This window comes from Phycodurus eques, chromosome 1, assembly GCF_024500275.1.
Source record: "Phycodurus eques isolate BA_2022a chromosome 1, UOR_Pequ_1.1, whole genome shotgun sequence".
Classification (NCBI taxonomy): Eukaryota; Metazoa; Chordata; class Actinopteri; order Syngnathiformes; family Syngnathidae; genus Phycodurus; species Phycodurus eques.
The window spans coordinates 6,747,501-6,773,115 of record NC_084525.1 but is presented as its reverse complement, the minus strand read 5'-3'; the positions used below and the strand labels follow the sequence as shown (position 1 = coordinate 6,773,115).

General features: G+C 42.7%; 2 protein-coding genes across 3 annotated transcripts in view; both read left to right on the top strand.

Moving 5' to 3' along the window:
* Positions 1 to 610: 610 nt before the first annotated feature.
* LOC133401637 (XK-related protein 7-like) lies at positions 611 to 12,616 on the top strand. Its single transcript, XM_061674860.1, has 3 exons — positions 611 to 1,168; positions 6,437 to 6,636; positions 9,666 to 12,616. Exons 1-3 carry the CDS (start codon positions 651 to 653, stop codon positions 10,613 to 10,615), a joined length of 1,668 nt encoding a protein of 555 aa, XP_061530844.1. The 5' UTR covers positions 611 to 650; the 3' UTR covers positions 10,616 to 12,616.
* A 2,473-nt stretch (positions 12,617 to 15,089) lies between these two features.
* LOC133400374 (CDK5 and ABL1 enzyme substrate 2-like) overlaps positions 15,090 to 25,615 on the top strand; it is a 12,897-nt gene continuing 2,371 nt past the window's right edge. Inside the window, exons 1-8 of one of the 2 annotated variants that reach the window (XM_061673084.1) lie at positions 15,090 to 15,611; positions 17,164 to 17,256; positions 18,831 to 18,908; positions 19,052 to 19,148; positions 20,774 to 20,942; positions 22,808 to 22,905; positions 25,404 to 25,510; positions 25,613 to 25,615. The exon at positions 25,613 to 25,615 is cut by the window's right edge and continues 202 nt beyond it. In XM_061673084.1, coding sequence (XP_061529068.1) covers positions 15,118 to 15,611; positions 17,164 to 17,256; positions 18,831 to 18,908; positions 19,052 to 19,148; positions 20,774 to 20,942; positions 22,808 to 22,905; positions 25,404 to 25,510; positions 25,613 to 25,615 — 1,139 coding nt within the window. In that variant the 5' untranslated portion in view covers positions 15,090 to 15,117. Of the gene's footprint in view, positions 15,612 to 17,163; positions 17,257 to 18,830; positions 18,915 to 19,051; positions 19,149 to 20,773; positions 20,943 to 22,807; positions 22,906 to 25,403; positions 25,511 to 25,612 lie in introns of both variants that reach the window. The other variant, XM_061672994.1, reaches the window with a different exon arrangement.

The following is a 25,615-nucleotide window of genomic DNA, read 5'->3' as shown; positions in this document are numbered from 1 at the left end:
CGTTTTTTTGTTTTTGCTCTTTTGTGGGAGACTGGAACTTATTGATGGCTTTTCCAATCATTTCAATGGGGAAAGGTGATTTGAGATGCAGATGTTTTGCGTTACAAGCGTGGTCACGGAACGGATGAAAATCGTATCTCAAGGCAGCAGTGTAAATGGTTACACATGCTTATGGACACTAGCTGGACACTAACAACAGGAGGCTCCATGAAAAATAAAGTGAACAAATATTACATTTTGTCAGTAAAATAAACAATTCGGCATGCAGGTATATTTCACCATTGTTTTTTTGTTTTTTTTATTCTGACCCACGAATTGCCTGGCCCATCTGTCAGTTTTAAACACAGCCCCCCCACCCCCAAGCGAGTAGTCGTGCATGTGGAGGCCATGAAATGTCTCCCATCATTTGCAGCTGATCGATGAGCGACGGCTACTCATCTTTCTTACCTTCCTGGCCCTCTCTCCTCTCCTCTCCTCTCCTCTCCTCTCCTCTCCTCCTCCTGCTCCTCATCTTCCCCCCTCCGTCCCCCCTCGCACACACCTCCACCGACAAGGCTGCGCGACCCCCCTCCCCAGTGCCCCCCCCCTCCTCCTCCCTCCCCCCTTTCCATCATTTTCCCATCTCCTACTCACTCTATCCCTCGACAAACATGGCTGCGAAATCCGACGGTGCAGCCGTCTCTCCGCGAAGCCAAATCCCGTCCAGGCCGGACCGGCGGCCTGCGCAGCGATACTCCCCGGCGGACTGCTGCTGGACGCTGGGCGCTCTTTTGGTCTTCTTCTCGGACGGGGCCTCGGACCTGTGGCTGGCCGCCGACTACTACCTCCGGAGGGAGTACTGGTGCTTCGCACTGACTCTGGTCTTTGTGATCGCCCCCTCCGCGGTGGTGCAGGTGTTGAGCTTCCGATGGTTCGCCTACGATTTCTCCGATACCCCGGAGAGCGGCACGGCCACGGCCGCTGTCGTGGCGGCGTCGTCCGTGGCGGTGGGGAGCGATTTGGACGCCAAGGACGGCTTCGGCGACGGCGAGCGGGGCGCTGGCCGTACCGCCGGGGCCGGGATGTTGCCCGGGCCGGCCACCGGGGGACGAGCCCGGGGATGCTGCAGAGTGTTCGTGTGGCTCTTGCAGGCCGTTGTCCACACCCTCCAGCTGGCGCAAGTGTGGAGGTAAGAACTACACGCCCTGACCAATTCATTTGTTCCTTATCTAGATTTAAGGTCCATCATGTACTAGTACTCTCTTTGTCCTCACTAGTAAGACTATTAAGCGCACTAGTAGAAGGACTGCCAGTGCCGTTTTTCCCACTACTGGATGACATTTCTGCACACTAGTAGGACAACTACGTTACTAGGACGGCAAAACTGCACGAGTTGACATCTGCGTGCTACCAGTGATGAAGGATTAGATGTTAATTAGTAGAATCGTATCATGTCACTAGTAGGTACGAGTGGCACTCGCATGACTATTGCAATAGTTTTGCCTCACTAGTAACATGTAGTTGTCCTACTTGTATGCCAAAGTTATCCTACTAGTGTGGAGAAATCTCATACATGTTACATAAATGTTTTACTAGTTGTATGTAGTCGTTCCGCTAGTAGTGTATGGCACGCCACTTGAGGATTTATTCGATATCCTTGATATCCAGCTTGTGGGAAAAAAAACATTACTCGTTATTCTACAAGTGCACTGAATTGTGTTACTGGTGAATACAAAGAGCGTATTAGTACATGGGCCTGGAGCCGGATATCAAGGATATCCAAGAACTGCTCCTCCATGTATTACCAATCTAAAAGTGGCACTAATAGGAGTAGAGGCGTACTAGTAGCCCTACATGAATAGCAAGGATATGAAATCAATGCTAGTTCACCAGAAATGATGCAAAATTGTTCACTGGTTATTTTCTGCATGCTACTAGTACTAGGTCCACTACTAAAGTGCTCGATGGCAACAAGTACAATTTTATTTCCTTAGTAGTACTAATAGCACTTAGAAGTAACATATAACTCTGCTACTAGTGAGGACCAACTGTACGAGTACCCGCACCTTAAGACGTATATCAGGGATATCGGATAGATGCTCAAACGTCTTTATGAAAAGCCATGTCATAATTGGAGGTCATACTAGTGTTGGCCAAAAGGGGCACTTGTAAAATAGTCATTCTACAACTCGTTCTACTAGTGCGATGAGTTGTCCTACTAGTGACGATAAAAGTGTACCTTAAGATGACTATCAAGAAAGGAAGCGCTCAAATGGCTTTTTACACTTTCTGTTCCTGCATAATATTTCTGCACACTAGTCGGTCAAATTTGGGATATATGACCCGAAGCGTACTGTCAAAGCAAACAAAGGGTTTTTATGCAAAGAAATGGAATTCTATGCAATGGCCAAGTCAATCGCCTGACCTGAACCCGAATGAGCATGCATTTCACTTGCTGAAGACAAAACTGAAGGGAAAATGCCACAAGAACAATGAGGAACTGAAACTTGCACTCAATCTTTGTTTCACAATAAAGCCGTTTTTTCCCATTGCAGTGAGTTGGCAATGTGTGTGAGGGTTACTGGCCTGGTGTGCTAATGTTAGTCGCCAACTGTATTTTTGTTCGCGATTGTCCGGTTCAGTCGCGTCTGGTCGTGTCGCTCGGTGGAACTTGCTGAGTCTCCCAGCATACTGCAAAACTAGAACAAAACACTTCCTCGCGCACTAGGATGCTAGTAGGTCTGTGGGTCGGCGGCTCAATCAGATAGCGGAGGGAGTACTCAAACTCTGGGCGCCCTGATCGCTTCTGACAGGCCCGAACGAGATGCTGCCGGGCTACAGGAGGCGTTCGTGTGAGCTGCTGTCAGACAACCCGGGCCAGCTGTATGTTCTTATGATGGTGAAATAACATGCAAATCAATTGCTTGGATTGACCATAAGCGCTTCATGTGATTCTCTTTGCGCTCTTCCTCACGCTCTTGCATCTTCGTCTGCATGCATAGACAGCCCAATATTGATCCCCTACTTCCTCTTGTGGTTGTGTGTGTGTGTGTGTGTGTCCAGCAACACAAAAAGCTGAATTACCGGTAATGCCATTAAAGCAGTTGTGTGGGCTCCGTTTATTGTTCAGCATGTGTGCCCATTAAGAGGATTTCTTTCCTGTTTCACCCTTAGCAGTTAACTCAGGAATGATCCATCGTTGACAGACAACCCAGGATGGCTGGCCTTAAAATAAACTCTCCCGGTTTTATTTTTTCTCCAAAAAGTCAGATTTTTGTATTGTAATTGATATTTTCCCCCCACAATAAAAAGAAAACGCAAACAACAATCACATGAAAATATTAAAAACTTGGAGAAAGTGGCCCTTTAAACACAATCTTTAATTTCCCTGTAAAATGGAAATAAAAATGTCTAAAATTGACTCGCGTTAACAGCATTGCCTAATTTGAATAATAAAAAAATATCATCCAGTATAGAAATGGAGGCTAGAAAATGGTGCACAATCAAGCCGTTGTCTCCGCTCTCAAATGCTGTGGGAGTGCCCGCTGAATGCATTGAAACCACGCCCCTTTCAATTGTCAGTCAAATACAAGTACAATGACTTTTATAACCTGTAAGAATGGATGCTACGTTGTATAACACATATAATACATATAACTACATGTTTGAGCTGCTAAAATCTATCCGTTTAAAGCTAGCTGGTGGGTGGAACATACTGTATCCCGACGGGGGATTGCACGGCTTTTTCGCACTCATTTTATACTGCATACTTGCAAGGTTGCGGTTATCGTGAATACATTAATCATAACATGTACATTGCGCCTGTTATCCAACGATGGGTAACTGCAAATTTCCAGATTTTGCAGATTCTTTGTAGTTGCGACTTTGGACTTGTCCCACCAGCGGTCACCACAGCAAGTCACTGACATGTTTTCTGTATTTGTTGATTTGTTTTTACCGATGCCGCTTACCTTTTTTTTATACAGACTTGGAACTGGCAATTGCTGGGAATCGAAGGCAGACCATTACATTACCAGTGCTTGTGGGTTATTTACCGTATTTAATATAGTAATTTCATTTACAGTGATTTATGATGGCAGGTGACTTAACTCATTTCACAACAAGCGGCAGTTTGGCAGATATAATTAGTGCATTTTCTTTAAAAAAAATGGGCTTCAAACTGTTTATAGCAACTCTCAGCTGAAGGTTATTCAAAATAAAACTTAAGACAAAGACAATTACATTTTGTTTAATACAACCACATAGCCTCCGCTAGCTTAATGCTAACATACAGTATAATGGGAAACACCATAGGCGATAGCATCAATGTGGCATTGTTGTTACCCTTGAAGCAAAAGATATCTGAACACAAACGGTGAAGCAACACGTAGATTTACAACATAATACTCACAGGTATGTATTCTTTATCCTCTTCGAAGAACGACTAATAGTACTGAGCTGAGTCTCCATGCACAGTATATCTGTATGTCTGTCCTATACTGCCCCCAGGTGGCCAAGGCGTGCACACCAGAATGAGCAACGCAATGTGCATTCAAGGAGAAAATGTGACAAAAACTGCTCAATCCCTTTTAATTCTCTTTAATTGCCATAACTGTATGTTTTACAAAGTATATTACATAGTGCTATTTTTGTTTTCAATTTCAAAAACGGCCATTTTTTGGGACGGGTGGCTAGAATGGATGAACATTTCCATGTATTTCAATGGGGGAAAATGATTTAAGATGCAAGTGATTTGAGTTAGGAGCATGGTCAAGGGTTGAATTATACCCGTGTCTCAAGGCACCACTGTATTTCAATGTGCAACTTGGCGTTTATCATGAAAAAGTGTCAAGGAACATTAGAGTAATTGTTTGACCCAACAACCGTGTCAAAGTAGGGTGTAGTGTAGCGATCTTGACACTTGCCAAACGTACCAGACTCGAGGTGTCAAGTGGGCTCGAGAACGAGTACGTGCGTAATTGCCAGCGCTCGCTAGATTGTGCTGGTGTTTCTGTATCTTTTACACATTTCATCCCCGAGGTGCAATTTGTGTTAGCGGGAAGCAGAACAATAGAGGGTTACGCTAACTCCCTTGTGGTTCACAGAGTTTGGTGATATCAGGCCCTTCTGATGCTTCTCCCTGAGGCGATAAGTCCGTTATCTTCGTTCGCGCACACACACTCATGGTGTGAAGGTGATGCTTTCTTTGCTTGACCTGCTCAAACAGATGTCCCATGTGACCTCCACTTCCAAAGAGAAACCCCATTTGTGCTGAATGATGTTTGCGTAAGGCATGTGTGTCTCCCACATGGCGCTATTGTTCCAGAAGGTCACCATCAAAGCGAGGGTGGGGGTTGGGGCTCCATGTCAACAAGGGATTTGCACTGAGCTGCATGCTCACCTACCGTTCACTCTCTGCAGTGATAACTTGAGATACGAGTGACCCGACTTGTGAGCTTTTCGACAGTCGAGCCGTCGTTCGGCCGTTTTTGTTGTTGTTTTTTTTTGGACTTTGACTTGAGTCCTAACTTGAGATTTACTAGCGCTCTATGGTGGCAGCAAACTCAACACAACTCGCTTCATAACAAGCAGCAGTATGTTATATAATGAACAATTCTTTTGAAAAAATAAAAAAATTGGCTTCAAAATCTTTAATGTCACTCCCAGCTGAAGTTTACCGTCAAACTAAACCTAAAACAAAAGCGAATTACAACTTGAGTACTGTATTTCAAACAACTCTGCATTTGAAATGCCCCCTCTAGCTTAATGGTAACACACAATCGAAAACGCCATTAGCATGCTAACGATTAGCATCGATCGTTGTGGCGTTGTTAGCCTCACCAATGGTGAAGCAACACTTGTAGATAGACAACATCACAATACTGGCAGACATACAGTGTATTCTTTATCCGCTGCGATAAATAACTAATATTATTGCATCTTATTGAGTCACTGAGAGAAGTGGTGACTCCTCGTCATTTGTCTGACTGTATTGCGTAGCCCCCAGGTAGCACAATGTCCACTGAATTGAAGCATCAAATCAGGATGATTATGACACATTTTTGTAAAGTACAATATTACAATGGTCATTTTCTTATTCAAAATACATTGCAAAAATGGATTAATGGCATTTCCATTCATTTCAGTGGGGAAAGACGATTGGAGATATGAGAGTTTTTGACTTACGAGCATGGTCATCGAACGAATTAAACCCGTCTCTCAAGGCACAACTGCAGTTTTTCCCCCTTGCTGTGTTTGCAGCCGTTTGACTGAAGCGCACAAAAGCTCAACACGCTCCCCTCTCGTGTGTGTGCTAAAATTAAAAGCTCACAGCTGCTTAGTTCCCCCTCTGTCTGTCCAAATCCCGGCGGAGTCCGCCATCAAAACTCCAGAAATGGTGTCAACCTCACTTTCGGCAATCATAACAAATGACGTCACATGAACGATATGTCCCCAGGTACGTCCGAGCGTTGTATTTAGGCGTGCAGAGCCGCTGGCACAGGGAGCCGGAGCGGCGGCACTACTACTGGCGCATGATGTTTGAGAGCGCCGACATCAGCATCCTGCGCCTGCTCGAGTCCTTCCTGAAGAGCGCTCCCCAGCTGGTGCTGCAGCTCTCCATCATGACCATCGCCGGTCACGTGCTTCCTCTTCAGGGTGAGGGCCTCCACGTGACTATCTGTATTCACAAGTGTGCCGAACACTGTCAGTAGGAAAAAAACATGTATGTTATTGGAGTGGCTGGCCGTGCATTTGGTACCTGGGCCTTCAGTGGGGACTAACCTTTTAGTATTAATTCTATCAAGTCACATTTTAGAAACAATCAATACTAAACACAAATGCAATATAACAGCACGCAACTGCTATTTATCTAATAACATTACAAAAACATGAACACATTTCACAAATTACATCACAATCGCCCAAGATGCTGATTATTAAATGCATGTTTTGCGAGTCAAACTGTTACATTTTTGCTCTGACCAAACTAATCAGAGGATGAGAAAATGCTCAAAATGCTGATGATTATTGAGCTAGCTAGCTGGCCTAGACTTTAAATCAGATTGGTTAAAGAAAAAGTTCCATTGCTGACTTAATTGAAGTTACATAAAGTAGCACTACTGATTTTCAAGGCCCTGCACGGGCATATTAGATTGGCGGCTGGAATCCGATTGGACGTGCAGTGGAAGTCTACACACCCTCGTTCAAATGCTTTTTGTGTGCGCGATATAGAAAATGAAACCAAGGTCGATTATTTTGAAACTTTTCCCAACATTAATGTGACCTATTACCTGTACAACTAATTTGAAAGAAAGTCGATTTTTTTCATAGATAGGGGAAGTAAAAATGAACAACTGAGATAATGTGGTTGCACAAGTGTGCACACCCTCTTATAACAGAAGATGTGGCTCTGTTCAAAATGAACCAATCCCATTCAGATTCATCAAATGGGGGTCAGCACTCACCTGCCACCAATGAAACTTCCTCGGATTAACCCCAAATTTAAAACAGTTCAGCTGTTCTAGCAGTTTTTCCGTGACATTTTTTTTTTTGCTTTTCAGCAGAAGCCTGAAGTGGCTAATGGTGGAAAAAAAAGTTTCAAAATGATTTATCCTGGTCTCATTTTGTTTTTATATCACAAAGACCTGGCATTTGAATAGGGGTGTGTAGACTTTTTAATATCCACTGTACATATACTGGAAGCACTGTAGTCGAGCAAAACGCTACAAAATGAAGAGAATAGGCGATGGTGTTAAACTCAAGGCCTGGGGACCAGATCTGGGCCACCACATCATTTTATGTACACATTCAGTATGTCTACTTTGTTTGTTCTTTTCCTTTTGGGAGAAAATCTGTTCCAAATAGCATTTCTTTTTCATCACAACAATAATTTATTGTCACCAAATCCCTTGGCAACATAAACTGGACAATAGTTGGACAGCTGGACTGTGCACACGGGACAAAAAGTGAAAATAAATTCCTCGATCTGCACCTTTATCCAGATCTACACTGAGATTAAATGGCTTCTGTGTGGCCACCCACCTCAAAGTGTCATGGAAATCAGTTAAGTAGTCTTTGCGTGATCCTGATGAACTAACTATCTAACCGACTAACCACAAAGGTTAATCATTAACATAACCTCTCGCGCCTGTGCTCTGTGTTTGGTGGTGGAGTGGTACCTCAAAGTTTTGAACATTGATTTGTTTGAATGTCAAAGCAAAATTTCCTGTTGACGTCGATTATGTTTGCAATCATTTGGAGACATTTATTTATTGTACAAATGATGTTTGAAGTAACATTTGTCATGCAACTATCAGTTAAACAGACTAATATTTTAAAAGTAAGAACCAGAGCCGGCACACCCGTTAGGCAATTTAGGCTAATGCGAAGGGCGCCGTTGCATCCAGGGGGCACCACAACGTCGAGGAAAAAAAATATTTAAAAATGGAAAACCTGACATAGATTCAAATCCAAAACGATGCCCAATTCATGTCAATTTCCGATGATGTGGTAGTGGTAAATTAGTAATGATGCTATTATTATTATTGGTGTATTGTATTTACTGGCTATAGCTAACATTTTTCCTGCTTTTAATCGTCAATCTAAATCCTGTTCCCTTTTAACCTTCTACAGTAGATATCAGAATCTTAGCCCCAGTTGTTTGTTGTGTTCCAGTTTAAATTATCCAAAGAATGTTTTCAAATTGTCTAATGTAATCCAAAATGTTCAAACACAGCACACATATAACAGTGTACCTTTTGATTACAAGCGACAAGTGTATGTGACAGCAGGCTGGTGTTTGAGAGCAGAAACAACCGTTTGATTTTTTCACAATTATAAACTGGTGATTTTTTTTTAATCATTCAAATTTGGCAGGTTGTTAACAATACTCTTCTCTGTGGTGTGTCAAAATTACAAGAGTCCGGCCCGCCACATCATTTTATGTGACCCGCGAAAGCAAATTAAAATTGCTCATTGTGTTCTGGTGTAATACCACTGAAATATTTGCAAGCATTTTTTTGTTACCAATCCCCCTTTGAAAAGAAATGTAATAGTTGAAAAACATGTTTTTATAGGCTTCTGATTTCAAAACTGGTTATTCATCTATGTGTTGTGTATACTGTATGTAATTAGAACATATGTGTAAATCTTTCATTTATATGGGTTCATAGTCGTAGCAGCCCTCCGAGGGAAGTCATAACTACGATGTGGCCCGTGGCAAAAATGTGTTTGACACCTCTGACTTACACTTTACAGGGACTTTAAAAGTATAACAAAATAAAAAAATATATAAATGATTATTTTAAGACCAAAAATGATTGAATAGGTGGGGATAAAATCTCTAATAAGTGTTTTCACCCACCCAAGTGGCGAACGGGGACCATGCGGGGGTCACCTGTAATTTGTTTCTTACTCTTGATGTGATGACTATCGGAACATTGGAGCAAAGTTTTAATTCCAACTCCAAATTGGACAACTTTTGGTGGGTTTGAACTTCGAGGTACCACTGTATCTATAGCTGGACATTTTTTTTTGTTCATTTCAGCATGCGTGCACATGTGCTGGGATGCTCACGCTGGACCTAACACCGTGCTTCACATTTTGTGTGGTTTCCTCCACGAGTGTGGTTCTCACGAGGGCTCGTGTCCAGTCCATTCTTACGTCCTCTGCCGTGTCTTCCTCAGGGCTTTCAGCGTCCGCCTCACTGATGTCCCTTGCCTGGATGGTGGCCTCCTACCAGAAAGTCTTGAGGGACTCCAGAGATGACAAGCTCCCCATGAGCTACAAGGCAGTCATGGTTCAGATCCTGTGGCATCTCTTCACCATCGGGGCCCGCGCTCTGGCCTTCGCCCTCTTCGCCTCAGTGTTCCAGCTGTACTTCAGCATCTTCATCGTGGCCCACTGGTGCATCATGACCTTTTGGATAATTCAAGGCGAGACGGACTTCTGCATGTCCAAGTGGGAGGAGATAATCTACAACATGATGGTGGGCATCGTGTACGTGTTCTGCTGGTTCAACGTGAAGGAGGGCCGCACTCGCTACAGGATGCTCACCTACAGCCTGACAGTGTTCATTGAGAACGTGGCCCTCACCGCCGCCTGGTACATGTACCGCGGCCCTCGTAACTCAGACTTTTACGCCGTTGTCATGGTGTGCGTGGTGGCCAGCAGCTACGCGCTGGGCACCTTCTTCATGTTTGTTTATTACTGCCTCCTGCACCCCGACGGTCCCGCACCAGGCTGGGGCTACGTGATGGAGAAGCAGGCGGCTGTGGAGGTGCTGGTGTCCCCGACCTCCAGCCTGCCCCCTGACGTGGTGAGCAGCCCGCCCAGGACCTTGCAGAGAACTAAAGACAGAGAGCAGGGGTCTGGGATGGACGGAGATGTGTTCCAGGTGCGACCACCTCGGGGAGCTCGGGCCCCGGTTCCCCACCCTACGCCCAGGACAGAGGGGCTTGTCATCCGAATAGACCTGCCCAGGAAGAGTTACCCCGCCTGGGACGCTCACTACATCGATCGGAGGCTGCGTAAAACCATCCTGGTGCTGGAAAGCGCCGCTCCGGTTGCGCCACGGATTCAGTACCGCTGCCTTGGCACGCCCAAAGAAGTGATGGAGTATGAGACCACGGTGTGATGGGATGAGACAGGCAGTCTGTTCATCTCCACATTGACTTGAACATTGACTTGAACTTGAAGTGCATTTGCTAATGCAAAGTGCTACATGGTTGCCACTGTTTGGTGCATATTAAGGTTAGAGATAGACCGATATGTTTTTTTCAGGGCCGATATCAATTATTAGTAGTCAAGGAGCCCAACGACCGATATTCGGAGCCGATATTCATTTGCAGTAAAAGGGAAAATATTGGTGTCCAAATTTTGAATAATACAAACTCCAACGCTTAACTGCAACATGTTAGTTTTTTTGTGTGTATAAGACAATAGACATCTTGGTTTTAAAATTCTAAGAAAAAGCACAGGGAGCTCCCAGGCTTAGCAGCATGTGTTTTAAAGTCACATTAAAATAAATGTATCCCTGAAGTATACTCAGTCTTAAATTGATTTATTGGCTATCGGATTTATTAAAAAAACAATTTTTTTTTAAAAAGGCACATGCCGGTATTCGGCATCAAAATGCCGAATATCGACACCAAAAATCGGCCCGGCCAATAATCGGTCTATCCCTGATTAAGGTTGATTTGAAAAGGCCTTTTGACCCTCTTTAAACTTTTGAATGCACTTGTCCAACTGTTCAATGTTTCAGTACTGAGGAGGAACATCTGAGTTATTATAGAGCCTGATTTAATCACCTTTTGTTATATGTCGTGTAGATAGGAAGTGCCCTTCCCTCTTTCTAGCCAGAGCCCTCACCTTCTTGATTTAATCAAACACACACACACACCCTACTAAGTTATTGCATTGTATAGGAACCAAGACTCCAAACTCCCCTTCCCCATTTGCCTGTCTTTGCATTTCACTCATTGAGTCTCCCTTCTGTCTCTCTCCTAAGTTCCTGTCCCCATCCATTTGTGGTCTAGTTGTATAGGAGATAAACCAGTTTCATTATTCATGGTCAGCTCACCCACGCAGACTCGGTCTATGTGTGGTTAGTTCACCACTTTGCCGGCTTGCTTTGTTTAACATATCCATCCATCCGTTCATTTTCCGTACCGCTAATCCTCACTCGGCATATCCTCACAGCAAACTCATTGTTAGATTAAGGCTGCAAATTTCTTCATCAGTACTTTTTGAAAAACTTTCTATTTTCTAAAAAACTGCTGAACGGCAAAAATCACAACAGGTGTTTGATCCAGGACCAGCACATTTCCTGTTTCATTTAGAGCAAGATGTATAGAAAATACTGAAACATTGAACAGTCGGACAACTGCATTCAGAAGTTTAGAGACGGTCAACTTAAGTGTCATCTGTAAAGGTTATAGTGCGTTTCAGGACATTGATGAGACAGACACGACGACTTGAAGAAGTGCATTTGCTAATGCAAAGTGCTACGATTGTGGTCAGTGGTGGTGCATATTACGGTTTGTGCATTTCTCAGGTGAGGACGCCGTCAAAGTAAGGCACACGGTCTGGGTGTCTGCTCATAAGCAATGGCAGCTAGATGGGAAACATCACTGAACACAATGCCGAGACACTCCCGCTGTATTGTACTTTGAAATACCGCACGAGTAGTGATCATTTGATTTTCCAAAGCTGTCATTCACGTTAAAGAAATCATCTCTGTCAAATCCGGACAGCAGCTTCAACGCAACAACAGAGTTGAATGTAAAAAAAGTAGTAGAAAACGTGTTTGTGACAAGACTTGCGCGTTTCTGTGCCCTTAGGGGGATACGAAACATTCCTGTGTCATTGTTTGTTGGGGTGAGCTAGAACATTTCTATAATAAACTTAGGCAGCCTGAGTAAAAAGAAGCACATTATTAAAGGGCAATGTCCACATGACGGAGAAAAGCCAACAGGTTAGATTTTCCATGTAAATTACACAATGAGGACTTTATAGCTGTCTGTGCTTGTTCTGTATCCATATTTTGTTGAATAATAATGTCAAGAAAAGTTTTGGCTGCAGACCTGCCATTTCCGCAGGTAATTTTGTTACGTGAGGGTTAAGGCATGTATATTTCATCAGGGTTCTTTTTTTTTTTTTTTTCCTCATGAGAGGAAAACAAAAATGTGCGTAGGAAATCAACTTTACATTTAAGTTCATTTCAAGTTATGTTACTAGATTGAGGCAGTTTTGTTGTAAACACTGTCCAGACAGAAGTCAACCGAGAGCTCATTCAGCACCTTTAACAGCCCAAGGAAGACGTCGAATGGTGATTATGGTGCTAACTGACTCGGTCATGTATCATCAAGCACGGCAAAAGGTCAGAAGGAAGTGTACCTCAAATGCAACGCAAGAATCAAAAAGCCTTAAACTGGTCTCAACAGACTGTTGCGCAAAATGAGAAGGTGAAGACAATATCATCAAGTCTGTTGCTTGAATAAAGGGCAATGTGTTTACCTGACGTGTGCTGCCCTCTTTCCCACTGAGACAAAATGCAGGAAATATGTCTTGCACACACACACACACATGCTGATGTTGTCAGTGCTGACTTACACAGTGGAAATATTGGAAAATAAATGAATGCTAATTCAGTGCCTTGACATACGAGTGACCCGACTTGCGAGGTTTTTTTTCGAGGTACGCGCCGTCATTCCTCTGATTTGTTTTCGCTTTGACTTGCAAGCGAAAGTTTGAGATTTGAGCGCAGAATGGTGACTGCGAACTCAACTCTGCTCACCTTCACAACAAGCTGCAGTTCGGCAGATAGCTGATCTTCCAAAAAAGAGACTTCAAGCTGTTTAATGCCACTCCCGGTTAAAACTTACTGTCAAAATAAACAAACAAACACACACAAAAAGAATAACACATTGTGTATTTAAAACTAACCACATAACATTGCTTTGAAGTTCATTATCTTAAAGGTACACTTTGCAAGTTTTCAAACTGCTCGCAATATTTGAACGTAGCCTCATTTCTGTCCCTTTCCCCGCGTTGCCCCTGTCCCTAGCACAGAACAAAAATGCTATGTGTAATGGCTTGTCATACATGTATCTGTAAAATATGTACGTATTTGTAAATAACTAGCGCTGAACAAGTATGCTTTGGTAGACCTGCACACTCTGTACGGTAAGAGAGGAGGGACACTCTTGGGAACGAAAGGCGAATCCACAATACATTACAATATCAATCATTAGCATTAGTATGGGAAATTTGCGCGCCCTGGGGCCCCTTTGGAATGCGCTTAGAGTTGCTCTCATGCGTCCTGTCAACGTGAATTAATTTTTATTTTAACTTTTACATCCTAACGCACTTTTGAAGGCAAGTTTGCTAATATTCGTTTGTTGGCCCTTTATTGGGCAAGTAATCATATTTGGTCAAGTAAAAACCTGGCATCCTCCTGTCTCCCAAGCGGTTGAGCACCACGTGATACTGACCCAGCCAGTCAGCGAGGATCACTCTCCACCACAGGCGATATTAGGAATCCCACTTGCGTTCTTGGCAGGACACGCCCCTCTGCAATATGATTGGTCACTTCATTGTGGAAAAGCGTTCCAAATATGCGTCACATTTGTACAAAACACAGTCACGTGTGTTAGGGTTAGGGCTACGGTTGGGGTTAGAGTGGGTGATGATGGGTTAGGGTTAGGGTCACCTCACCCTTAGAGCATGACCTTCAGGGGTCCTGCAGCCAATCATATTGCACCAGGGCGTGTCCTGCCTAGAACAGGAATGGGACTCCTAATAACGCGGGTCCACCAGTTACCAGAACTGGGAGGAAGTGCTTCGTACTGTCAAGTCGAATGTGGAAGTTGGTTGCGCATAACCCGTTATGCGCAACCAAGAGAGAGAGAGAGAGAGAGAGAGAGAGAGAGAGAGACAGAGAGAAAGACAGAGAGAGAGAGAGAGAGAGAGAGAGAGAGAGATTCCAAAACTGACAATTATAAATTTGCAATACATTTTTTTGTACTTAAAATATTAAAACTACATGATAACATGAAAGTACTTTTGTTGTTGTTGTATTTCTGTGTGGAAAACACACCATACAAAAAGTACAAAATTATAATGAAACTGTTCAAAAGTCAATGTCAGTGTTCAAAAGTGTAACTCGGAGTCTAAAAAAATTCTAAAATTCTCAGAGAAACTAATAGATAGCACCTAAATGTGGCGCTACAAGGTCCTATCTGGACAAATATGTCGTATTTGAGCGAGCTAGAAAAACACGACCAGAGAGAGCCAATCACAAGCGTCGGCTTCAGAAGGCGGAAGTGATGAAAACAATTCTCGCTTTTGCAGCTATTTTTCAGCGGTAACTAAGATTGTAATCATGTACATTTCCAAAAGTTGTCATTTAATAACACATTTTCTCCCAGGAACGTAATGAATAAATTATGTTCTCGTTACATGTAATTGATTACTCCCCAACACTGCCAATCAGCTACGAGATTTGAGTACATTTGCTGTAGTTAGCCAATAGTGTAGAGAGAGAGGCGGGGCTAGCTCTGTGGTACCGCCCACTTCCCCACCGTCTCTTTCCCTGCCAGCTAGCAGCCGTCACAGTCAGTCACATTCTGAAGTAGAATGGCGGCCGCTGTATGTGGCCTTCAGTCCATTGGCAGGACCAGCAACAACGGCAGTAAACCGGCCAAAGCACACCGAGAGCAGCGAAGGAAAGCCAGAGATTCCAAAAGGAGACAGGCGGCCGTGTTGTTCCTCAGCAATATCTCACTCGACGGACGGCCTCAGTGTCAGTTGAACCCCGACAATGCTGCTCGAAAAGCCGCCGTGGATCCGCCAGGGTCCCCGCCTACACAGAGCCAAGGGCCGGTGTCTCGGGTGGCGGAGCCCGCACCGTTGGCTGGTAGCTCTTCGTCCAGTTTCCCCGGAGTCTTCAGTCCTTCGGTCCGGTCTGCCGGGGCCAACGAGGTGTTTTTGGACGGTGGCGGTGTTGCCGAGACCCCGGACACCCCGCTGTCCAACTTGACCGGCGCTCAGCAGCCTTTTGTCTCCCGTGGTCGCGTAGACCCGGCAGTGAGCCCTCTGCCCGCCGGACAGTCTCTGGATTCCCGACCCAGGTTGGTGCCTCGCCATGGGCCTGTTGATCACAAGCTGTAAGGTCGCCTGTCCTGATTGTGTAGTGAAAATGGACATTGCTTTGAACACATCTCATCAGTGTCATTCCTAAATGTTCTTCGTAGCTGCTGGTGTCTTTTATACTCGCACTCAGTACCCGTCATGTACATTGCACAAGTACAGAAAACGATAAACTCCTTTTGGAGACCCAAGGCAAATACTGTCCTGGGGCCCTCCAAATCCGTCTACTGTACTGCAAAGATTTCTAATATTCATGTTCATCATCAACTAAAATGTTTGAATTTGATTAAAATTGTCCTCATTCCTGAGCTGGATAAAGTCTTTAAAATCCTTTTTGAGGATTATATTCCAGCAAGTAAATCAACTCAACACTTGTATTGTTATTGATAACAATATTAATCAATTAAATATAGTTTACGACTTCACGTGCTTCAATACTCACATCTTTGTGATAAGAAGAGTCATTCGTGTCACTTTCCAGTTCATCTCCACTGCATTCCCCTTGGCTGATACTGACAGCAGCACTACTGCAACTGCTAAGAACGTCTGACTCTGACTCTGTTGTCAGTTACGTACAGCAGCACTATTGCAACTGCTAAGAACGTCTGACTCTGACTCTGTTGTCAGTTACGTACAATCCGAGTCATTGAGAAAAAGGTTGAAACCTTTCATAGTTTTGATTAAAAAAAACAAACAAAAAAAAGTTTGTTTTCCTCTCACCTTAGTTGCTCTGCTCCACTGGGATAACTGAGCTTCATTTTTCTCACAACGCGCCAACAAGTTTGTTTTCCTTAGTCAAGTCTCCACGTCCACAGTAAGAAGATGGAATAGCCCATTGAATAAAAACCGAGAAGGACTGGTCGAAAAGCATTTTTTATGTATTTTTAAGCACGCAAATTAAGATTGAAATGATAATTGCTTTTAATAAAAAAATATCTTTATTAATCAGTGTATCAATTGTGCACCTCTGGAAATGTGTTTGCCTAATGGTAAGTCTGCCCCTTACTTGAGTAAAAGTACACAGGCTCTGAAATGTACTGAAGTATAGAAGTAAAAATAATAATAATTTGTTTTACTATCCATGAGATACGATAACCATTTCCATAATAGGTCAATAAAAATGAGCCCTCCTGCACACAAAATAGTTTGCTTCTTGTAATAACTTACATAGTGCTTAAACTGAGATGGAAAATAAATAAATAAAACAAAAAAATCATGTGATGTACTATTTTTTTTTTTTATTTTTTTTTTTAAACCAAAAGCTTGCTAAGGTTGGCTCGAAAATTTATGCTATCAAACCAATGGGGATTTGCCAACATTATAAACGGCGTAACAAAAATGGTAAAAATGTTGAAAAAAAAAAAGGGATGAGCCTTTTGGGTGACAACGTAAAGAGTACAAAGTACAAATCTGTTCTCAAATGTAGACAGTAAAAGGAAAACAAATGTCAGAAACGTAATTACAGTGCGCATACTTGATTACTTTCCACTACTGCCTTCCGATGATGTTCAACCAATATGGATGATCTCGCAGGTTGAGAAATGTTTCCGGTTCTCCTGGACCCAAGGTGCCAAAGAAGGTCCACTTCATCAAGAGTATGAGGCAGTATGATACCAGGGGATGCAGGTGAGATACACTCATTTACATATAATACAGAGCGGAAACGTTTAAGTATCAGTTCAACAGAAAGAAAAACAAGCTTTTTTTTATTTTCTTTTGGCATTCCCTGGTTGTCACCCACCAGCGTTGTTCTAAATAGCTGCTTTTCCGAGTAAATGCTGCAGAGGAATAAGACGGGTGCTGGTTCAGTGAACCTAATCACCCTTGGAAGCTTTACAAGACCCCAAAAAGGTTCAGTGAGTGCATGTTGCACCCTGTTTCACCAGTAACTTAACACCCGACAGCTATGACGCTGTCTTGAAATGTCTAATAATTACATGCCACATGGGTGTGGGATTTAGAAATTGTTAACCCTGTGGCCCAATTTTTGTTGTTGTTGTTGTTGAGCCATCTCATATGTGTGTTTTTTCCGATTGGTATTTGCTAAGATGCCGGAGCAAGCCCATGTTGATGACCCTCGGGTCTGACGTTGTGTTTGTGTTGTTGGTCGTTGTTGAACGAAAGCTGTTAAACAGGCTTTTCCGGAATCAAGAATGCTCTTTATTGAGTTGTTGTCGTATTTTTTATTCTAAAAGAGCCTTTCATTGGGTGGCAATGTTGACATTGAAGTGCAGTTTGAACTTCAAAATAAATGATTGTAGAGGTAGGATTTAGATTTGTTGAGCTCAGTTTAGGTTGTGGTGATTGTAAGCATGGGAATTCCAAAAATGGATGAATCCAGTGTTTTTTAACCTACATTGAGCCAAGGCACTTTACATCAGATAAAGCTCACCGCAAATCACCCAAAAAAAGCTACTACAACAACATAGGTCACATTAATGCTGGGAAAAGTTTTGAAATGATCCATCTTGCTCTCTTTTTTTTTATTTTAATTTTTTTACAATCACAAAATCCTGGCAGGGGTGTGTAGACTTATGTCCACAGTAAATATTACTGAAACCTGGGCCTGTTTAGTTGACAACAAAGCTATTATTCTGTTAGATGAATAGTAACAGTTGGATACACAGGTTGATTGGACCACTTGCCATCGAGAGCATTTAATTGTTCTACCTGTCACTATACAGTACATCAGTGGCTTAGTGAAATGAACAATGGGTACACCCTTTGTTGTATGTAATAAGTTTCAGACCAGTTCAACTGGATAACTGATGATCTCTCAAGACAGACTAGTGTTCTGTAGCACAGTGGTTGGGAGTCGCTGGATTAATCGACGCTTTTCAGCCCTTTTATGCAGCAAACTAGAGGGGCCTGGATTACTTGCTGGTTTCTGCCCTTGGTGACATCTCCGCCTCCATTGCTGGCAACTACACAATATGACCCTGTCAATCGGAGCCTGTAATTGATCTACACAAATACACAATTATAATGATCAATAGTCAACATGTCATCCCCATTCCTATCCTAATTGCTACAGTCAAGTATTGATTCATATTATCATTTGTGGATTAGTGAGACCTTTAGACATGTATGCTCAGACCGAGCGGCTGACTCAGCTGTCGCTGTGGCAAAGTTGTCATGGAGTGTAGCTCGTTGACTGACGCGCCCATCTGTTGTGTGCCTGTACTTGCTGTCCTCTGCAGGATCATGCTGATTTGTGCCAGGCGGTCGCTATACGCTGCTTTCTCAGTGCTGCCCTATGGAGAGATTGCTCAGCTCAGGTACAGGTGAAAGCACCCCCACACACCATCGCCGTGTTTCCATGTCCCCCGTCGCCACATTTCCATTTGTCATTGTGCAAGCTGAGGAAACGTGTGCAGGCTGCGGGGAGACGGCGAAATGACACGTGATTCTCTGTGAGCAGTGATGCTAAACTGGAGGCGCAGCGAAGGCAGTCCTCGGTGGCGGCGGCTGACCTGCTTCCTTCACTGGAGGGCGTGGAGATGGGCGCGTGCGGCAAAGTAAGTGCATGACGAGAGAAGCCGCAACGTGTTGTTAGTTGCTGTAAAGTGTCAACAAAATTTGTAATGACACGCCACAGAGAAGAGTGTTTGGATATAGCCAACAAATAACCCTTTCCTATATGCTAGGTGTAAATGTCATGATGAATTGATAGGAATAACAAATATTTATTTTACTATTAAACTGTAAAAAAAAAAAAAAAAAAGCCTTCAATCACAGTAGAATATTGACTCATTGTTTTAAGTTCATGCCTTGTAAAAATGTAATGGTGTATAATGGTTCTCTTGTCAGTAGAAGTCGTACTGCTATCAGTGTCAGCCGAATATAGCGATTAAGTGGAGAGTGACACAAGTGACGCTCTTCATTAAAAAGATGAGAGTATAAAAGCGGTTGAAATGGTAAACTATATTAAATGTTGATCGTTCTTTTTTCAATTACAGTAAAAGTGTTAAATTGATTCACTTGTTATTTGACAATCCTCAAGAAAGATCTTAAGGACTTTATATAGATTTTTCTCAAATTCAAACTTTTGCGTTAAAGATAAACAATGTTCTAAAGCTAACTTTAGCGGTCAAATAATTGTACCAGATTTCAAAAGCAGGACAAAGTGGTGTAAATTACATAAGGGGGGGGGGGGGGGGGGGGGAATGCCGTGACTATCTTTGCTGTGGGCCCTCAAATGACTAGCAAGCTACGTACGGCCCTGATTTGAGCCAGCACCGTGAGAGGGGGGGGGCGCGTGCAGTGTGGAGTCACCTCCATACCGCTCTGCTCACACACTCAACATGCAGACTGACGAACGGTAGCCACTTAACAACCCGCCACTGTCCTGATCCGGCAACAGCCAACTCTACACTCTCATTCGCTGACGCCCGAGTCACTCGACAGGCCAAGGCTTGTCACAGATACTGTGGTGTACAATGTGAGGATGGTGACCACAAGTGGACAAAAAGAATATGTGCACCTACTAATATTTTGTGTTGGTATTATGCATAAAGCTTTAAAAATACTTAATGTGTACGCTATTTAGTTGATTTTCATCTATTGCGTGGGGTTCTGGAACATAAAACCCAGCAATAAACGAAGCACTACTGTATATCCCATTGGGCGGTCACTGGGGCTTTCCATGCCACGACGAGGTGCTAGCCACTAGCTAGCTTGTGACCCAACAGACTTCCTGGGCTACTCTCAACAGGAGGATGGGCAGCAGGCTCATCCGTGGCTTGGGAATTTAAATAACACAGAGCTTTTCTGTAAATTGTGGCATCCAGGGAGATGCATTTTCCGGGTGAGGGCTTAGCTAGCTCGCTAACTGCACATTGTAGTGGTAGATATGGGCCTTGTAATAACTAAGGAACTTGCAATGGTGCCGGATAACTACTGATGCGAATGAAAGCGCTTACGTTTTTTGTATTGTGGGGGAGGGGCAACTCATCGCCCAAGTGCATCACTGGGACACGCCCCCCAAAAAACCCAAATCCCTAGATTCTCCACAACATAGTACTACATAGTTCTCAGGCTTTTTTACGTTTTCAGCATTTATCTTCGAACGTATTGAGCAACAACTCTGTAATTTCACTTTAAAAGGTCTTGAACAATGTGCTTTCTCCTTCTTACTGCTCAGACCGTGTCGTACGCTCAGTTCCTTTATCCGACCAACGCCTTGGTGAGACAGAGGAGCGGCAGCGCGCCAGAAAACTGCACAGCTCAGACCCCTCTGACGCGTTTTCGTGGCAACGGGCCGAGGACCTTTACCCCTTCTCGCCTAAATAGCACTGTGGCACAAGAACCATGTATGTACACCGAGCACCTGCCTTTACATACATCATCTCAGGTGATAACATTTCAGCCGGTTAGTAACACTGTTGCAAATTTTAATTATCGTTAATTTAGAGATCCATGTGAGTAGTAGAGTGAACCCCTGTTTTTCATGGAGGATATGGGGTTGAGTGACAAGTAGGCAAATTGGTTATAAAAATCCATATTCATAATACAAATTTATAAAAATAGATAAATGTTCTTTATTTCTAAAATCTTTGTACACTTCAAACACTTAATAGCGTGCTGGTTTCTTAGCTCCGTTCTGAACAGTCAAGTGTCCAGACACCTGGAAAATAAGAAATAGAAAAATAAGAAACGCTTTAGTTGTCTTTCGGCTTCCCCCTTCCTGTGCACAAACCAAAGGTACCAGCAAACAAACGGCGAAAGGAGAAGACACCAACTGTAGAAGATGTCAGACGCACATGTAGCGGTTCTATGAAAGTAGCCCACATATATAAAATATATATATGTATGTATGTATATATATATATATATATATATATATATATATATTGATATTTTGTTTACGTACGAAGAAGAGCGGGCCAGAAATGTGGGTGTATTTTGCTTTTCTTAAGCTTGCATTGGTTGAACACTAATCCAAGATGATTAGCCTGTGTGCAAAGAATGCAGGAAAAAGTTGCCACTTTGAGCCATGGTCATGAGCCACACCCAAAATTTATATTTGTCATTTTGTCATGTCAGTGCATTTATAATGTGCAAAAAGTGCATAGGTGGGCTGTTTTATTATTATTTTTGTATTGGAAAATACATTATTGAAATGCTGTGGTAATTCTGGCCATATGGTGATATTAACTTGACCTACTGTTTCTTCTCAACTTGTGCTTGTGTTGTACTGCATCATATTGAGAGCGCTTTCTAATACAATTGTGCCTTGAGATATGAGTTGAATTTGCTCCGTGACCATGCATGTAACTCAAAACACGCATATCTCAAATCATCTTTTCCCCATTGCTATGAAGTGAAACGCCATTAATCGATTTCAGCCCCTACCCCTCCCAAAAATATATTTTTTGATAAGGAAAATAGCAATTTATATTACTGTAATTTATAAGAACCTAGTAATTGCATACTTAAATGGAATGTAAATAAATGTAAGTATGCACCATGATTAATTCATTGTGACTCTGCAGCTCTTTCTGGTGTGTACACCCTGCCCACTAGGGGGCAGTATAATATAGAGAGCTATACATGGAGACAATCACAACTCCTCGGTCCGCTGCATTAATGTCTGGTTTCGCAGAGGATAAAGAACATATGCCTGTGGGTATTGTTATGTCTATCTGCAAGTGTTGCTCCAGTTTTACATTCAAATATCTGTTGCTTAATGGTTTACAGCACCGCGACACCAATGCTATTCGTTAGCCCGTCTATGGCGTTTTGCATTGTTTGCTAACATTAAGCTAAACTAAAACTTAATGATAGTTTAAATGCACAAAGTGTAGTTCTTTTGGTTGTATGTTTGATTTTATTAGTAAACCTCTATCGAAATTCATCCGCCACTACCAAACTCCTGCTTGTTGTGAAGTGACTAGAATTGAATTCACTGCGGGTCAGACAGGTCACTTGTATCTCAAGGCACTACTATACTTAACTTACCTCAATTACTTGCATGAGAGAGTAAAAAATATTCAGGCAGTAGAGTTGTGCACCACTGCAAATTACAACCGCAAAAGTGTACATAATGTTTTGTATAGGCTCAATATATGAATATTGCGTACATCGTGTTGTCATGGCTGCCTACTGTATGAATCCATTCAGTTTAAAAAGCTACTCATCTTAGACATGTCACACATCGTCTTCCCTTTCACCTCAGATATGGAAGAGGTGGCAGAGTATGACCCCAACCTGCTCAGTGACCCTCAGTGGCCCTGTGGGAGACACAAGAGGGTTCTGATATTTGCATCTTATGTGGTGAGTGTTGTCATCGTCCAATCACTTCAAAATGTTGTTGTTTTTGTTCTGGGGCTCCCTCCCCCTTCACATGTGAAGTGTAACAAATACAAATGACTGTAGTAAACGTGGCTGTTTGTGTGACAAAAACTTGGCCAAAAGATGAAGTCCCATCATTCAATGTACATGCTAAACACAAACACAGTTGTTTTAGTGCAATGTGATCAAAACAAACACACACAACTACACTTCATACTATCAGTCTTGCTCTTAAAGAGGGCGCACACCCTACACCTCTACAGTTAGGGCACTGAGAAAGGTTCTATGTCACCTGGAGTGCAGAAATGCAAAAGTAGCATATGTCGAGTTAGAATTAGTATCTTTATTGTCATTGCACAGTGTACAATGTTCCTGACACATTCACTGCCATTGATGGCTTTAGAAGTTAAATATCCATGTTAACTGGGAGGGCTAGCAGTGAATGTTAACAGGCAGACGTGGTGATGCTCGTCCATCTTAAATAGGGCCAAGACAGTAAGCCGTTAATTTGGATTAAGTGCATTTACAACCCCAATTCCAATGAAGTTGGGACAATGTGTTAAACATAAATAAAAACAGAATACAATGATTTGCAAATCATGTTCAACCTATATTTCATTGAATACACTACAAAGACAAGCTATTTAATGTTCAAACTGATAAACCTTATTGGTTTTAGAAAATAAAGATGGGGCGAGGTTCACCTCTTTCTGAACAAGTACATGAGAAAATAGTCGAACATCTTAAGGACAATGTTGCTCGACGTACAATTGCAAGGAATTTAGGGATTTCATCATCTATGATCCATAATATAATCAAAAGGTTCAGAGAATCTGGAGAAATCACTGCATGTAAGCGGCAAGGCCGAAAACCAACATTGAATGCCCGTGACCTTCGATCCCTCAGGCGGCACTGCATCAAAAACTGACATCAATGTGCAAAGGGATATCACCACATGGGCTCAGGAACACTTCAGAAAACCAATGTCAGTAAATACAGTTCGGCGCTACATCCGTAAGTGCAACTTGAAACTCTACTATGCAAAGTAAAAGCTATTTATCAACAACACCCAGAAACGCCGCTGTCTGCTCTGGGCCCGAGCTCATCTAAGATGGACTGATGCAAAGTGGAAAAGTGTTCTGTGTTCCAACGAGTCCACATTTCAAATTGTCTTTGGAAATTGTTGGATGTCGTGTCCTCCGGGCCAAAGAGGAAAAGAACCATCCGGACTGTTATGGACGCAAAGTTCAAAAGCCAGCATCTGTGATGGTATGGGGCTGTGTTAGTGCCAATGACATGGGTAACTTACACATCTGTGAAAGCATACAGGTTTTGGAGAAACAGCTGCTGCCATCCAAGCAACGTCTTTTTCATGGACGCCCTTGCTTATTTCAGCAAGACAATGCCAAACCACATTCTGCACGTGTTACAACAGCGTGGCTTCGTAGTAAAAGAGTGCGGGTACTAGACTGGCCTGACTACAGTCCAGACCTGTCTCCCATTGTAAATGTGTGGTGCATTATGAAGCGTAAAATACGACAACGGAGACCCCGGACTGTTGAACAGCTGAAGCTGTACATCAAGCAAGAATGGGAAAGAATTCCACCTACAAAGCTTCAACAATTAGTGTCCTCAGTTCCCAAATGTTTATTGAATGTTGTTAAAAGAAAAGGTGATGTAACACACTGGTAAACATGACCCTGTCCCAGCTTTTTTGGAACACGTTGAAGCCATAAAATTCTAAGTTCATGATTATTTGCTAAAAACCATAAAGTTTCTCAGTTTGAACATTACATATCTTGTCTTTGTAGTGTATTCAATTAAATATAGGTTGAACATGATTTGCAAATCATTGTATTCTGTTTTTATTTATGTTTAACACAACGTCCCAACTTCATTGGAATTGGGGTTGTAAATGCACTTAATCCAAATTAACGGCTTACTGTCTTGGCCCTATTTAAGATGGACGAGCATCACCACGTCTGCCTGTTTAACATTCACTGCTAGCCCTCCCAGTTAACATGGATATTTGACTTCTAAAGGCATCAATGGCAGTGAATGTGTCAGGAACATGTCATTTTGCTGTTGCTTCCCAACCACCATGCTATGAGAAATGTGCCAATTTCATGTAACTAGTCTGAAAATTTACTACACATAATGTTTCCTTGTTCATCCATCTATGTCAGCGACGTATAGTGACAGGCAGAACAATTAAATGCTCTTCCACTTGGTGGCAGAATTTGTGTATTGTCATTCATACAACAGAACTTTGTGATAAAGACCCACAGACCCACATATCACACCAAAAATTCTGAGTAAAGATAAATATTATTTTAGCATATATACTTTGTTGACATTTTTGTGTGGTGTGCCTTGAGATTTTTCTAATGTAAGACAGTGCCTTGCCTCAACAGAGGTTGGGAACCACCGACCGGCTTAAAGCGTACTGTAAATGAATCTTGCTTGTTTGCTCTCCGCAGACGACAGTTATAGAGTACGTCAAGCCATCAGACTTGAAGAAGGACATGAACGAGACCTTCAAGGAGAAGTTCCCTCACATCCTGCTGACGCTCAGCAAGATCAGAAGGTACAAACGTTGCTCCGCTGCTTCTTCAAACCTTCCCACCGCGCTCTAGGCGGCATTCAAAATAAATAAATAAATAAAACACCTACCTTTCCTCTGCCTCAGCCT

Coding starts and splice junctions, on each gene's coding strand:
- LOC133401637 (XM_061674860.1), top strand. CDS start 651: ATGGCTGCGAAATCCGACGGTGCAGCCGTCTCTCCGCGAAGCCAAATC. Junction 1,169..6,436: donor CAGCTGGCGCAAGTGTGGAG/GTAAGAACTACA, acceptor ATATGTCCCCAG/GTACGTCCGAGCGTTGTATT. Junction 6,637..9,665: donor TCACGTGCTTCCTCTTCAGG/GTGAGGGCCTCC, acceptor TGTCTTCCTCAG/GGCTTTCAGCGTCCGCCTCA.